At 38.8% G+C, this 15,332-nt stretch overlaps 1 protein-coding gene across 16 annotated transcripts in view; it reads right to left on the reverse strand.

The window, feature by feature from the left end:
- CDC14B (cell division cycle 14B) overlaps positions 1-15,332 on the reverse strand; it is a 161,527-nt gene that overhangs the window by 38,277 nt on the left and 107,918 nt on the right. For 3 of the 16 annotated variants that reach the window (XM_070795098.1, XM_070795099.1, XM_070795105.1), the window contains 3 exons: positions 8,861-8,977; positions 4,407-4,472; positions 455-4,110 (listed from right to left, as the gene is read on the reverse strand). The exons of 3 other annotated variants lie outside the window; for them this stretch is intronic. In XM_070795098.1, the coding sequence (XP_070651199.1) occupies positions 4,074-4,110; positions 4,407-4,472; positions 8,861-8,977 (220 nt within the window). In that variant the 3' untranslated portion in view covers positions 455-4,073. Of the gene's footprint in view, positions 1-454; positions 4,111-4,406; positions 4,473-8,860; positions 8,978-13,548; positions 13,694-15,332 lie in introns of those variants that run through there. 10 more of the 16 variants (XM_070795100.1, XM_019966546.2, XM_019966554.2 and 7 more) reach the window with 6 other exon arrangements.

Raw genomic sequence — 15,332 nt, forward strand, 5'->3', positions numbered from 1 at the left:
CCTCACTTACTTACTGTCTTATCCTGAGGAAGACATTACAGACTAAACAGTATACCCCCCAAATTCTTAAGTTGAAGTCCTTCCACCAATACCTCAGAATGGAACTGTATCTGGGGACAGTGCCTTTAAAGAGGTAATGAATTTAAAATGAGGCCATTAAGATAGACCCTAATCCAACCTGATTCATATTATAAGAAATGGGGGACAGACAGAGGGGCACCAGGGATTAGAGGACACAGAGAGAGGCATCAGAAGAGAGGAAGAGAAACCACCCAGCTAACAACACCCTGACCCTGGGATTTCTAACCTCTAGAACTGTAACAAAGTAAATTTCTGTTAAGCCGCCCAGACCACATCCTAGCAAACTAATACTGCAGAGGGTTATATCCACTTTACACTTTAACCACAGCTTACCATGATTCAGAATGATAAGTGAGTAAAAAATTCAAAAGGCTCTTTGGTTAATACTTTTAATGATACGATTATAATTATACAACTTCCATTATTCAACATTTTGTATAAAAACAGTTACAACACACAAATGTGACAATATGTATCAAACTACATAGATATGCAAAGTTTACAGGCCATTATGAAGCTTTATCTTAAAAATACCTTCAGGAAAATAAACATTCATTCAACCAGTTCTCTCAGCTTTATAAAATATGATTAGAAATATACATTTTACTTAAAAAAATCAAGACAATGATTGATCAAATATTGATTAATCAGTTACATTTTAAAACTTTTAATAATCTATACATGAGTGCAGGTTAGATAAAAGTCTGCAAATCATTGATAGAAAACTGCAGTAATATAATCAGATGAACATATTTGCTGACAGTTAATTCTACTGGGCAATTAAGGAGGTAATTTCCTACACAGTATAGGTGAACTGTCCAGTCGATTAAACACATCTGTAGTATTTCCGCGTAGGGACATGGAGAATACTCAGATTTAGGAGAAAAGAAAGAGCAGCAGCTAGACTCACAGAACAGTTTCGAGGGGAGAAAACTATTGCAGAATTAAAACAGACTATTTTAAAGTTGCTTTTGCTTTCCAAAATGCAATTACTAGTTTAAAAAATGTATGAAGAGAAGCAGCTATGCTACTTTCTGACAGACATCCAAGGAGCGCAACACTCATTTGTCAAGCAAAGGAAAGGCTCCCGGAGCTCTTTGCATAACACGGCCCAGAACGCCTGATGGTCCGAACAGCTCACCGAAGCATCTCACACTCCAAGGGCAGACACATCGCCTCATGAGAACACTTGGGAACTCTTTTAGATCTTGTCTGGGCCCAAGAGGTAGAAATCACCCCTGTGAGAGGCGGAAGAGGGTAGGGAAGCAAGCGGGTGGGGGACAGGCTAAGAGAATCAAGTTTAGAACAGAAAAATTCTGGAGACCAGAAGAGCAGTGTGCCACTTCGATGCAGCTACATTTTGACAAGTAAGGCTACTTGTTTTATTGAGGCACTGCTCAGGGTCCACCCCTCTTCATTCACAGGTTAGAGGGATTTCTAGCTTTTCTTTAGGATTACAAAATGCAAGTCTGTTCACACACCTAGGTGCCCAGTTTGGCAGACACTGATCTTTTGGGCTGTCCCTGACTGTTGATGATTTGAGTCCCCAGAAAGCTTCAAGGGCACCTAAAAATACTCACTTCTAATTTTTATCCCAATGGGAGCTCTCTTGGTGTATTTTCAAAGCTGTTTAAGGCTCTCAAGTTCAAGAAATCTCTCCATATCTGACATGCCCTATTTCATATTCCATACCAAGATCTTATACAACAAATTAAAAATGAGATTCTGAGAAGATTCTTGGGTGTGCTGAAGTTTCAGCTGGGGACAGGAGGAAGAGTCTTTTATTCACAGCAGGAAGAACTTTCCATCAGTCAGACCCAGAGACTTCCTAGATTCTCAATATCCCCCTTAACAACGTGCTATACCATCCATCTGAAGCACTATCCCAAGTTGTGTGTTCCAAGGAATGTTTCTTAACAAATCACTAGTTTGCTACGACTACTTTCAGTGAGCCTGTCAAAAACAAGGATTTTTAGAAAGAACCACAGTGATAGCAACTGTAGCTGGAAAACTTGAGCAGCCACACAAAAAGGCAATTCGTAAAACAAAAAGTACATTGAAGCCCAAATTTTTCACTCTTGGCCAAAACATAAGATGGCTTATCCACTGTGAGGGAGACAGCATTTACTTGTTCCGATGAGCAAGAACAGTTCAGATGGAAGTTTGCTTTTCATAACTGCTGGGATCAGTTATGTAGGAAATGGCCTTTAAGGGTATAAAGGGAAGAAGGGTTGCCCTGAGAATTCAGTGTTTTATACCTGGGCACAGCTTGACTATTTAGTATCTCCCAGAACAACACAGCCAACAGGTTTGTTTTCCCACTCAAAGCTTCATCAAGAGCTGTCTTCCCTCAGCTAAGTGGGTCTTTGTATTTATGAACTTTCAGGGATAGAACACCACCATTTTTCTGAGGTCTGGTCCTGATGTTTAGAACCTGGCACAGCCTACCACATGGTGCCCAATGAGGAGGAGCTGCTTGTTTGATCAAAACAACGGCATCTTCCATCTCCCCTCAAAACTAGGCAAACTTACTCCAAGACAGTAGATACCATAAGAGATCCACAGTCTTCTGATTACTTTTTACATTAAACAGACTTTAATCTGCTTATTCCAACCACTCATTATTCTTTGTAACTATATTAAGAAGGCAGCTTTTTAAAAATGGAATTGCCTACTGACCTGATGCATTCATCTGGTAAAGAATGTGAAGGCATTTTGCCTTTCAATATATCTCCTCATTCTCGAAACTAGGATAGCCAAACACTGGTTAACAATAACTAAATCATTCACTTATGGAAGTAACCAAGGTGATTATAAATATTCTTTTATTTGGGGCCCTATTTCTTTTTAGCAGCAAATAAATTGTTTTGTGATTGCTTTACATTACAGACTGTTGTGTTTCTGTGGGATTGAGGGGAGAAGGCACTCTGCAAAGAGTTATTAGTTGTATTCCCTAACCGAAGGCAACAGTGAGTTTCTTATTTACAAATAAGGAAATCTAGATGCAAATAACCATGAGTGGAAACCAAAAGGCCTGAGGCCATTAACACAACAACAAAAATTCACAATGCTACAGAGAAAGACCCTGACAAAATAACTTTTTAAAAAAGTCGTCATTATTTGGGATCACTGTTTCCAGGGGAAACACCAACAGTGCGGGGGTTTTTCCTGCGTGGAAGTGTGATTTTAATTTGCATGACTGGGTAACCAAATAGTGGGCAGCCTTGACATTCTTCAGACTCAAAGTGACACAGAAAAGAACGACTTACAACAATTTTCCAACTCTGAAGCTAGCCTCTCTTCCTGAGTCTTCTAAAGCTGCTACTAACACTCTCTCGATAGGGTTAGGGTACCAAAGTACCACTTTGTATTACAGCACGCAACAGTCTTTAAATGTGGTTTTCACAGGTTCTGGTTAATAAAGCACTCTTTGGTGGGAGACAAGCAGCTTGGGTACTTAACAGAGTTAACATTACAACAGTATTACAAATATTAAAGTGAAGATGATTAAACCAAATAGTATCAAATCACAGAAAGTACCATTTCAGTAATGCTTGTTTTAGCTTTATAAATTTTGACACAGGGTGAACAGCAAATAAATAAGTAAAAAACCTCCATCAGATCTTCAATTCTTCTGAAGGCCAGCAGCTAAAATGATTGCCATCACAGGGACATACGTGCACCACACAGACTAGTCAGCTCTCCTGATAACAGAGGGCTTTGATATTTACACCTGAGACTAATTTACAACAGCTTTTTGTGTTCAAGACATTTTTATAGGAGAGTTGGGCCCTCTTCAAGTCATTCACTTGCACCCAAGCTCATGTAGTTATTTAAATTCCAGTGGACATTTTCTTCATTGAATAAACTTGTTAGGTGGAAAGCAGCTAAGGCTTTTGTAATTTTTTTTTTTCCCAAATAAATTGTGCTAAAGTCCTGTTGTAGTTTTCTGTTCCTAGAGTCTTCCTTCAGTTCTGGTCACAGGTTTTTACTTAACGCAAGACTGTTTTAGTCCTTGAAATGGAGGGACTACAGGGGAAAAAAAAAAGGATTTTACCATGAAGGCTTTTAAGTGTCCCATAAGTAGTTATCAAAGACAAGGAAGGCAACATAATAAAAATATTGACATGCTAAAAAGTATACACTTGTATAATTCTTTAATGACAGATACTTTGGAAAAGACAGTACAATATCAACCATAAAGTAAAGACAAACAGGAGAGAAAAGGCAGAGCAGAAAAAGTTTCAGTTCTGCAAAAAATTAAAAAACAATAAACAACAATAAAAAAAGAAGGGAGGGCAAAAGCAGCCGAGCAATGAGAGTACCATAATGCCATTAAGGGCATTTGTTGCAAAGCATTCCTTTTCCTTCTTTCTCTCTGAGGAATCAGGCTGTGGGAAAAGTGGGAAAGAACGAAAAGATAAAGAAGCGTTACTTGATTATTTCCAAAGGCAGAATGTGGTTACAGAAAAAGCCGGGGCACTGCAAGCCGTTTCCAGTTTAGCAGAGTGCAGCCGGCACCCCGCACCTGCTCCCGCCTTGCTCCACACCGCCGCACAGCTGCAAGGGGACAGCCGCCGACCCTTTTCTGTATGTGGGTCAACTGATCTATGTTGATCTTCATCCTACCTCCCTTCTTTCCTTCCCCAAGAGATCACTGTAACTTTCAACTAAACAGCGACTTTCAGAGGACAACTGACGCAAAAGAAGAGAGAGAAACCAATTCCCGTCTGGAGGTGACCCTCACTTAGATGATGATGAGGTTCTATCAGAGCAGCTCATCTGAATCAATCACTTAGTTTTCCGAGACCCCAAGAGAGTACTGAGTATAAAGGTCCAGGTCAGTTTGGGAAGCCAAGTGGGAAGACATCTGAAATTTCAAAGGAAGATTAATAATTTAAAAGAACAGAGGTAACCAGCAGGAAAGAATATTTAGATACAACATTCTGGGGCTCCTACAGTGATACAGTTTTTAAAGATAATGGCAGTAACAAAAAATTAAAGCCCAGAGGTGATGGAATAGACACCGAGATCTGAGACTCTAAGGACAAGAAGCATTGAAAGGTATGATGATGGCAAACTTCACAAACGAGAAGACTTAAAAAGCCAAAGTCTGAAATGCAGCTACTCCCAACTGAAAGGCCTGTGAAGAGACTCATGGCTTCAGGGGCTGAGGAAAGAGTCTGAGTATTTATCTTCCTCCAAAATATAATTAGGCACAAAAAATAAGCAGAAAGTGATGGTTCCCAATGATGCAACTTAGAATAAAAAAGACACTTGTACATGACAATTTTCTTAGAAAACAAATGAAGCTATGATTTCTTTTAAAAAGGAAATGAACAAAAGACAGACCAAAGAAACAACATAAGCTTACAGAAACATGCAGTCAACGGGTGAGCTGTGTAAAGACATGAACCAAATTGAATGACATCAAATGAGCTGGTTAAAGGTTCTCAATCAGAGGCTTGATGATGAAATGTTTGAGACTCATTCTAAAAGAGCTTTTCAGACAGTCCATACGAGAACACTGAAAAACAGGCCAATTCTATTTAGCTGGTTCTTCAGTGCATTTAGCAATTATTAAAAGAGAGACATTAAAATTGGTTTCTAGCTCTAACAGCAAGTGGGGGATATAGAAGTCCATTAATTACTTCTCTGGACTTAAGAAAGGGGATGAGGAAGGTGCCACACAGACTCCCCTCAGCACTCCATCTGCCGCCAGACACTCCAGTGTTTCCAAGCCTGAACTGTCATGGTTGTGCCAGAGCAGAGCTTAACACTCATGATTTAAGGTTAGATGTGGCTAGTGTTCAATGGATACATGGGAGAATAATCACCTGCCATGACAGACACATGGTGGCAATTCTTCCCAATAACAAATGACAACATTCATAATGATTTTTTCAGTCTCCAAATGAATACTTTTTTAGTGTGTTTGTGCAAAAGTTCTTCAAAGAGGTACAGCCTCTCAATACACTGCCAAAAATCAAAAGAGCCAAATCAATAGAAAGTGACTTTGGGTGAGGTATTCATCCTGGAAGCCTCTAAGAGTAGAACAGAACACAGAAATGAAAGGTCAAGTTCTGTGGCACAATAGAGATGACGACACACAGACACATCATCAACCTGCAAGAGAGAGGACCTCGCAGATGGGGTAACAGCAGGCTGTCAGCCCTGGTTCCTCCGAAGTGTTTAATGTACACGGAAATGGGGTACTATTTTATATGTGTATATATGTGTGTACTGCTGTTCCAAGAAAAGATTTCTATTCAATACTTTAAAATTAGTTAATTAATAGCTCATATCCTCCAACCAAAAATGAGTACTATCCTATAGGATAAAAAGACAGGCTACAGCTTGGGTGCCTGACACCCATTATTTCCTAGAAGCAGGAGTGGGACTGTACATAGTGCATTTGCCTTTCTCTTGTGAGCTGCAAGTGGTCGCAGTTAAGGTGATGTCAAAACAGGCCAAAGCCAGGAAAAGAGGCAAAGGAGATCTGGCATGGAGGGAGGGCGTGGTTAAAAGCACCATGAAACCCAGCTGACTCCTGCTGTTTTACTTCTATGCCCCTCCAAATCTCTGAAAGTCCATTTCAGAATTTAAACGAAGTCTTTGGTTTTCAGCACTATCCCAATTGCCTGAAAACTGCTTGGGCCGTTTTAATACGCAAACTATTCAGTCTGAGCTCTACTTTAAAGTCCTCAATGCAACAAGTCCAGGGACCTCAGGCAGATGCTCCCCGCAATCAGGAACCACCTCTGCTGAAAAGCACAAGTTTAGATCACTAGACAAGACCTAGATGGAAAAACTGCCATCCGGCCACACCCTAAGAGGAGTGCGGTGTGGTCCGGCATGTGCAGCCCGGCTTCGGGACTCTAGTCATCTCATCCGAAACCTGGAGAGCACCATCCGGGAAAGCAGAAAGCAGAATTAAATGGGCAAAACACACCTGGCTGTGATGGAAGTCTGAAAAGAATATGTCCGTTCAAAATATGTCTAACAATCAACAGCAGCAGGCCTTTTACTTAAATTTTTAATAATTTACATAAAAGTGTCCAAGTTAAAAAACTCCCATTTCCCCTCATTTATTGTAGAAAAGTTAGAAAAAAAGAAAATGATAAGAAAAAAAGACTCCCCAACTGTTCTACCAACCAGAAGAACTGGTATTATAAGCACATTTTCCTTTTATCTTGGAGAAGAAAATAGCTACCCACTCCAGTATTCTTGTCTGGAGAATTCCATGGACAAAGGAACCTGGTGGGCTACAGTCTACGGGGTCCCAAAGAGTCGGACACAAGTGAATGACTAACACACACACACACACACACACACAAATATTTATGCTGATAAATATTTATATACCTATACGCTTTTACACATATATAAAACACATTTTACATTTGTAAAATTAAAGCAGTATTTCATAAGTTTTATGTGTAGCCCTTTTCACTTACTGCTCCATAAGCAGTTAACCCAGGTCATTAACTTTTCTTTGAAAACATGACTCTCAATTCATTTGGCAGAATTCATCAATCATTTCCTATTTCTTACTGTTATAAAAAAATTCTAGTATTATGTTATAATGTACCTAAACTCTTGACTTTTTTGTCAGCATTTCTCTAATATTCTTCTCAGTGGAATTAAAGAGTATTTGATACCCTCCCTAATGAAAAGTTTTAAACCCTACGATCATGAATCAGTGCCCAATTAATACTTGTTTGGAGGTACTATCACATTCTTAGCTAAATAAAAAGTTTGTAGTAAAAACTGTACAAAAGAATCTGCAAAGATAAACAGCGGCAGAACTGAACAATTCCTTAAAACAGCAAAACACACCGAGCTCTTCGATTGTTAGCAAGTCCCTTAGGACACAGGCTGCCACGGGGCCGCACCAGAAACCACCTCAGCGCTGAAGGTCGTGGCAGGCCCAAAGCCTCAAAGGTCTGAGAGCAGAGAAGTTAAAAAATAGCAAGGAAAACTGTGAAGAACATTCTAGTCTGGTGCAGATTATCTTAGGTCGCTTGGGATCTCTGTAAGACAACACTGTCGTGCCTCATGGGTCGCCAGCTCTAGGCAAAGATACATAAACACAAAAAAGGTGCCCGCCTATCCATCCTGAGATGATGGGAAATGGGCAATCTGCTCTCTTCTAAAGGGGATCTGATTTTGGAATATGTTAAAAATGAAATGTCTCGGATCATGATAAACATCCAAAGACAATGGTGAGTGATGGATTTGGTCACAGAACATGTCCATTTTCTTGTCAGAGTGTATACTAATGAAGGAAGTGCAAGATGCTAGACCAGAAAGGGAAAGAGCTGCCCCTCGGGATAGACTGTGACCAAGAGGACAGTTACTGGGTAAAGAAGGTTCCCAAACTCTCAAGAGTTCTCATTTTCCCACCACTTATGTGCAACTAATTCTCCAACAATTATGATGCATCTGATATATTGACAGAAAGATTTCCTCCAAGTCCTGACAGAGAGAGCTTTGGAAGTTCTCAATTGAAGAACTCAGAAGTACACACAACATTCTCAACTTTCCCGTATTATGACCCAGAGACCACATTTCCAATGTTAAGAATGACCTCTGAAAAACAAAACATAACCCTAAATTAAATGGTCCAGATTTTCTCAGATGATGAACAAGTCAAACATTTTGATTAATTTCCCATCACTGGGACTTTGCTTTCTCCTGTCTTCATTTCTATTTCCAGAAGATTAAACTGGAAAGCCAATATTTGAAACACTTCAGAAGAGTAGGGTTCTTTTCTCACCTTTTAAAACTGCTTTTTCTTGAAGCAGATCTGGTGGTTCTTTTAGTAATGCCTGCACTGCCAGAAATGTTAGGTTCAGATGTTTTACAGCTCTGAACACTGGACTGAAGAATTACTCTGAAAATAGTTGGAAAAAAATAACATTATATTCACTGAAACAATTTGCAAATACTTGACAGAGGAGGGCATTTTTGCACTTTAGTGCAAATTACTTTCTTGAGAACTGATAGAATTTTCCATAAACACATTTATCAAAAAAAAAAAAAAAAAAATCTGAAACACACTCTTACATCAAGGTCTTTTGAAATAAAGCATCTCATTTCCCTATGAAGGTTTACACGAAGATAACCAGAAAACTTTGCTTTTGGAAAATTAATCACCCAGCATGTCAAGCAATTCCCACACCAAAGAAATCAATCAGAAAGACAAATTTCTGTGCCCCAAAGTAAAATCAGATTCTTAGAATTCTAGTCATGAAACAAGAAATCATTTTAAAACCCTAATTCTAAAGACTATGAACATAAATATATACACAGTATTCACTCTTCAAAGATGGAAGAACAAGTAACAGAACTCAAGTCAACTTGAATCAAACTCAAGTCAAACTCATGTTTTTTATAACATTTCAAATTTTAAAAAGATGTTCAAAGCAATTTTTAAAAATCTGGATTACAATTACCTACTAAGTCATCAACTACCATTAAAATGAAATTGTTTTAATTTTGTGAAACTTTATTTAATTAGACTCTAGACATCTCAAGGAACTGATACCTATGGGAGTAGACTGCCCAGGAGGCAAATGAACAAATCAGCAAGAACCCCTCAGATAAAGCCCACATAGAATACCTGCTCAAAAATACAGGGTGTTTTAAATTTCCCCATGGAACTGTCATAGGGACAACAGCAGAAAACACCAAAAAATTTTATAAGCAATTGTTTTCTTCAAGAGATAATGACTAAAACACTGAACTTCATACGTACACATTTATACACAGTCAACTCCTATTTATCTGTTAGAGAAAACACTACAAAGTTTTATCCTCACATATCCAAACATACAGGTGAGATAGCAAACAACTTCTGAGAACGCAGCTCCTGTGTAACAAGAAACCTTCACAACTAACTAGCAGTCGGTCCTACCTCCTATGCTGTGTTAACACCACAATAGTTAATAACCAAAGCCAGGTCCTTAAAATGTAGTAAATTCTTATAATTTTAGTATTACTCAAACCATAGAATAATTAGCATTTAGTAAAATGCTAACTTTTCATCATTGAAAAAACAATGGGGTTGTATTGCACTAGAGCAGAAGTCTGGAGGTCAGTAGTTTTCAAGCCATTTGGGGGAGAGGAAGGGAGAGCTGAGCGTGGGGCACTAGCCAAGCTGTTTCTCTTTAAATGAGAAGCATTTCTGAAAGCCTTATGAATGAGGCCTTCAATATCACTGAAGGAAACTGATCCTGGGTAAGCAAGTCAATGCTTGATTCAGGGTTTCTAATAGAGTTTTATCATCCTATATGTTGACTGTTTTAACAAAACAGAAAATGTATATGCTGACATAGTTACATGATCAAAAAGGGCACCAACCGCTCTGGCATATAAATTCTATCATTGAAAACAAGGAGTTATTTTTAAATTCTTTTTCATTTTATAAAGTGAGGAGAAGATATTTAGTGGTCTCTGCTAAGGCTGTGAATCTAGAATTTTTCATAGAGAAAAAGCCCAGTGCTTCATGCTACCACTGCTGTCCTGAAGCCTCTCGCCCACTTAACAGGGCTCATGGTTTTTATCTCCATTTTTTATAAATGGAGAAAATGAGACTCCTGTTGGCTTTTCTGAAATACTACCTCTACTTTTCAAATAATGTGAGAAATTACTGCTAACTCATATTTTAAGCTGATAGGAAACATCTTTTTAAAATGATTTACTTCTCACTTAGTGAGAACAATTCATGTGAAGTAATATTAGTAGCTGATAATTTATGTGCAATTTTGAAAATAAGAGCATTACAGAAATTTGGAATGCGGTAATCTCATCAATAAGATTCAGGTCACCAGTTATTTGCATTAAAAACAGACTAGTTATTTCATCTATAGGTTATATATCAATAAAGTGGGAAGAAAACACAGCAACTCAACTTAGATAGTACTTATCTTACAAATAACACCCTACGGTGGGTTAAGCTAGCCAACAAGGGTGAAGTGTTTACTCTGCCATGGGGATGCGAGAACTCAGTACCTCCCACCCTGCACACCGAGCCAACCGCACAGCTTTGCAGGACAACATTCAGCACATGTCATTTCTCCTTTCCATCTTTTCCTGACAGAACCCTCAGTCCTACTTTCTATCTCCTGCCCATACTAGAATTCCTTTTCTTCTCTGCAATATCTTTTGAGGGCCAGTATTTTCAGATTTTGGATACAAAAATATCTGCAACTTGAGGCAAAGCAAAAAAATTTGAAAAGCTCTAATCAATCAAGTCATACAGTGCTCTGAAGTAAATGTTCATTCCAAAAAGAGGCTCCATCATGCAACCATGCACTATTTACACTGGCTGTCCGCCAGCGATACAAAAAGAGCCTTCAAAATGATGGGCCTGAGGCCCTGAAACATGCAGAGGTCCCCTTCCTACTGTCTACGAGGTCCTTTGCAGCATGTGAAGCGCCATTATAGGCAAGCTCTCTAGGCATGCCAGGCAACAACCTATCAGGCAATGAATGCTCCATCATCAGCCAATAGAGGCGAATGTCGACAGCAGTGCCCTGGAGTAGTTACCTCTAAAGATAATTACACAGATTATACCTGTTTACATCACTGTTACTGTTGAAACCTTTTGGTTTCCATAAATTGAAAATTAATCAGAGCAGGCTAAAGTAAATACTCTGATTTGGGTCTAGAAACACAGTGGCAAATGTCAGTAATGACAAAAAACGTTATGTCCTGGCACAGAACACCAAAAAGAGCCCGATAGAGACCATTTTTAAACATACTTTGCAAAAAATAATATAAGCATGAAATGCCTAAATACTATTAGCAATGACCCCACCTGTTCTAATGGCCACTCAGAATAGTTTGAGAAGAATAAATCTACGCAGTGCATGATGTTCCTGAGTCAGAATGTGTGAAATCTAAGATCAGTAAGAGAAGTAAAGGAACAAAACAAAACATTGTAAAGGGATAATTTTTATCAGAAATACTGCATATGTAATAATAAGCTTGGGCTTCCCAGGTGGTGCTAGTGGTAAAGAACCCGCCTGCCAATGCAGGAGATGTAAGAGAAGTGGGTTCAATCCCTGGGTTGGGAAGATCCCCTGGAGGAGGAAATTGCAACCCCAAGTCCCATGGACAGAGGAGCCTGGCAGGCTATAGTCCACAGGGTTGCAAAGAGTCAGACACAACTGAAAAGACATAGCAAGCAAGCAAATAGTAAGTCTATACCAATAAGATATTTTAAAAATAGCATAAATAGGAACATGTTAAGCAGATTTTCCTTAAATTTGAAAAGAAAAGCATCTGCTAGATTTTTAAATCTTTTCTAGCCATTTGAAGACATTCAGTGAAAGCACAAAGAACTGGAGTTGGTTGCAATGGAATTATACTTTGGAGGAGATCCTAGAAGGCACTTTTGTATTCCTTTATAACTCCCAAGTCCAAGTCAGAACAGGACAAGAAATTCTTAAAATTTGAGCTAATGAAAAAATTCAGAGAAAAAAGAATGCAGCCTGGATGTAAGAGGGTAGCAGGGAACCACAGTTTCACAAGACACATCCTCCTTCTCTGTGCTCTTGCTCTTAACTACATGATGTTCTCCAGTAAGCTTCTTGCCACATTCTTCTGCAGAAAAGGAGTCTCTCCACTGTGAAGGTATTCATTTAATGACAAAGAGTATTAGGAGAAGACAGACTGTGCCTCCACTAGTCTAATAAGAACATTCTGATTACTTGTGGGAACGGAGGACAGTGGGAGCGCAAGGAGCACAGTAATTGTCATATGGAAACACACAGACAAGAGACTCCAGTCTTCTCTGCTTCCCTACTTTCCTTACGCACCAAGTGCTGAAAACCATACTTAACTGTATTCCCTAAAGAGCAGGAAGTGAAACAAGGCAGAGGAGAAAATTTTGCTTCCTTAAGATAGAAGACTGGGCCTGCTGAGAGAGCACTGTGTACAATGGCAGAATCAGAGGTGAAAAAGGATGCAATGCTCATGAGACCTCATGGCTACAAAATCACCTTTGCTAACAGCAGAAAACCAGTGGGAAAATTCTTTTTGCTAGATTAGAAAGACTATATTAAAGATATCTACTTAAGAAAACCAGAGCAAAGTTGTACAGACAACTGATTGAAAGAAAAGCCATCCCAAGGATCCCAAACTAACTATATATTTTTGACAGGAAAAAGAAACTACTTCACTGTCATCATAAATTGCTGTTTCAAAAAAATCTGTTAAGAGTAAGTGCATTTTAAAAACAAAGTGTGTTATTTTTAACGTCCCTTGTACGAAACTAACAGTGAAGACTTCCTTCCCTACCACCAACCCAGGAAGAGCAAAGATTCAGAATAAGAACCTTGGAAAAAAAGGCAAATCAAACAAAGCTAGAAGAGCTGATAGTGAGAAAAACATGCATCATGAGAAAAACACTGGACACCAGAGGTGAGCACTAGTAGAGAAATGGAATGGCACACTTACACAGCAGCTATCTGTCAAAGGTCCTGATGGCTACTGTGTTCTTAGACCATCGAGACAGAATAGCAGGATGGGGAGAATGTAGTCACAAACAATCCACCAGATGACAATACTACACAGTGCAGAGGTCAGCACAGCTAGGGAACATCTGGAAAGGGGCAAAGGGGAAAGAACAGATGTTCAAACTGAGAAGCCAATAAATAAATAAATAAAGCCACGTGTGAATTTCAGATACCCTGCAACGCAAAGGGGCAGGAAACAGGGGTCAAACTTTGCTGTTTTATGCTGGGGGGAAAAAAGCTGTCTTCAGTTTTAAACAAATTTGACATTTGGTAACAAAAGATTAAACCCAATCTCTAGTTGGATAACTACCCCATGTTAATTTAAATTGTATGATAACAGAAATTAGAGTCACAGCTATGTGATTGAAATTCTTTAAAAAGCACAATAACCACACAGAAAACCAAATCACAGACAAAAATGAGGCAAAACCAACCAACCAAAAAAAAAACACCCAAACCCCTGAACTAATAATTAACAACAATCTCATAGGAGGCACAATTAAATATAAGTGGACACAACGCAGCACGTGTCTGCATTCTAGATTTTCATCTGTTCCTCTAGTAAAGCTCATGGCAAGATAATTATTTTCCAGTGATGAAGCATATCTACCTACATTGTTAAGGGGGTTCTATGGGATTATTCAAGGATAACTTTATCTGTATTTTTACCTGCTCCCATAGGATGCACTTCCATTCTTCATACATCATTTTCCTTTACCCCTAGCAAACCTAGCAGAAATCATCAGCACGGTGCAGAAAGATAGGTAGCATGGATGAAGTTATAAAATCTACCGAATCAATTTTAGCAGAGACAATAAGACTTGCCATTACGTTTTGGGTATCACTTGAAGATCATCATGCTACCTCATTGCCTGTCTTCATGGTAGTAGGGATCAGAGAAGCTCTCTGACAAAATCACTAATTTCATAATTTCTAATACTTTAATTCTCCCCAAATATTGACTGTTTGTGAAATAGAAATCAATGACTGGATGTACTATACAATTTTCTTCTAAGAATCATCAGTACTTTTCTATTTTTTCACTCACTTTCCCTCTTACAAGTATTTTCATTTGGCTAAGTACCAGCAGTGAAGCAAAATAACATGTCCACATTGACACATGGGAGAAACATTTCAGATTTTTAACCCAAGCTTCTGCTCAGGAGACTTTTACTTCTAAAAGGGGACTTTTAACTTCTAAAACAACACAAAGACTTTGGAAGGAAAAGAAATCTCCAGTTGACCTTTTCTGGGGCCAAAGGAACTACAAAGAAGAGCAAAGAAGAGATGATTGTAACAGTCAAGAGGGTTGGAAAAAGCAGAGAGAATAAGGAAGGAGAAGGATGGAAAATCTACTGTGACTAATCTTAAATTCTCCAGGGCCTTTACACATTATTAAGAGCTTAGAATTTCAGCATTTTGCTTTTTCCTTTAAAAGTGTGACTTAAAAGCTTATTAATTGTGTGCATGGGGAGAGGACAGTTTGGGGATTCTTCTATTGTTTAAGGGATTATAAATACAATTAAAGGGAATCAGCAGTGAAAGCTGAGGGCTGGGGTTCCATCACTGGTCAGGGAATTAAGATCCCACAAGCCATGAAGCATGGCCAAAAAAAAAGATTGTTTAACATATGCCAAGAGTGCTTCACAAGGGCCCAGTGCCTTTTACACCTTTTGGGATAAGGTGGGGTGTAACTAAGCAAATGGATAGCATAGAGGCTGGAAT

The sequence above is a fragment of the Bos indicus genome, chromosome 8, assembly GCF_029378745.1.
Source record: "Bos indicus isolate NIAB-ARS_2022 breed Sahiwal x Tharparkar chromosome 8, NIAB-ARS_B.indTharparkar_mat_pri_1.0, whole genome shotgun sequence".
Lineage (NCBI taxonomy): Eukaryota > Metazoa > Chordata > Mammalia > Artiodactyla > Bovidae > Bos > Bos indicus.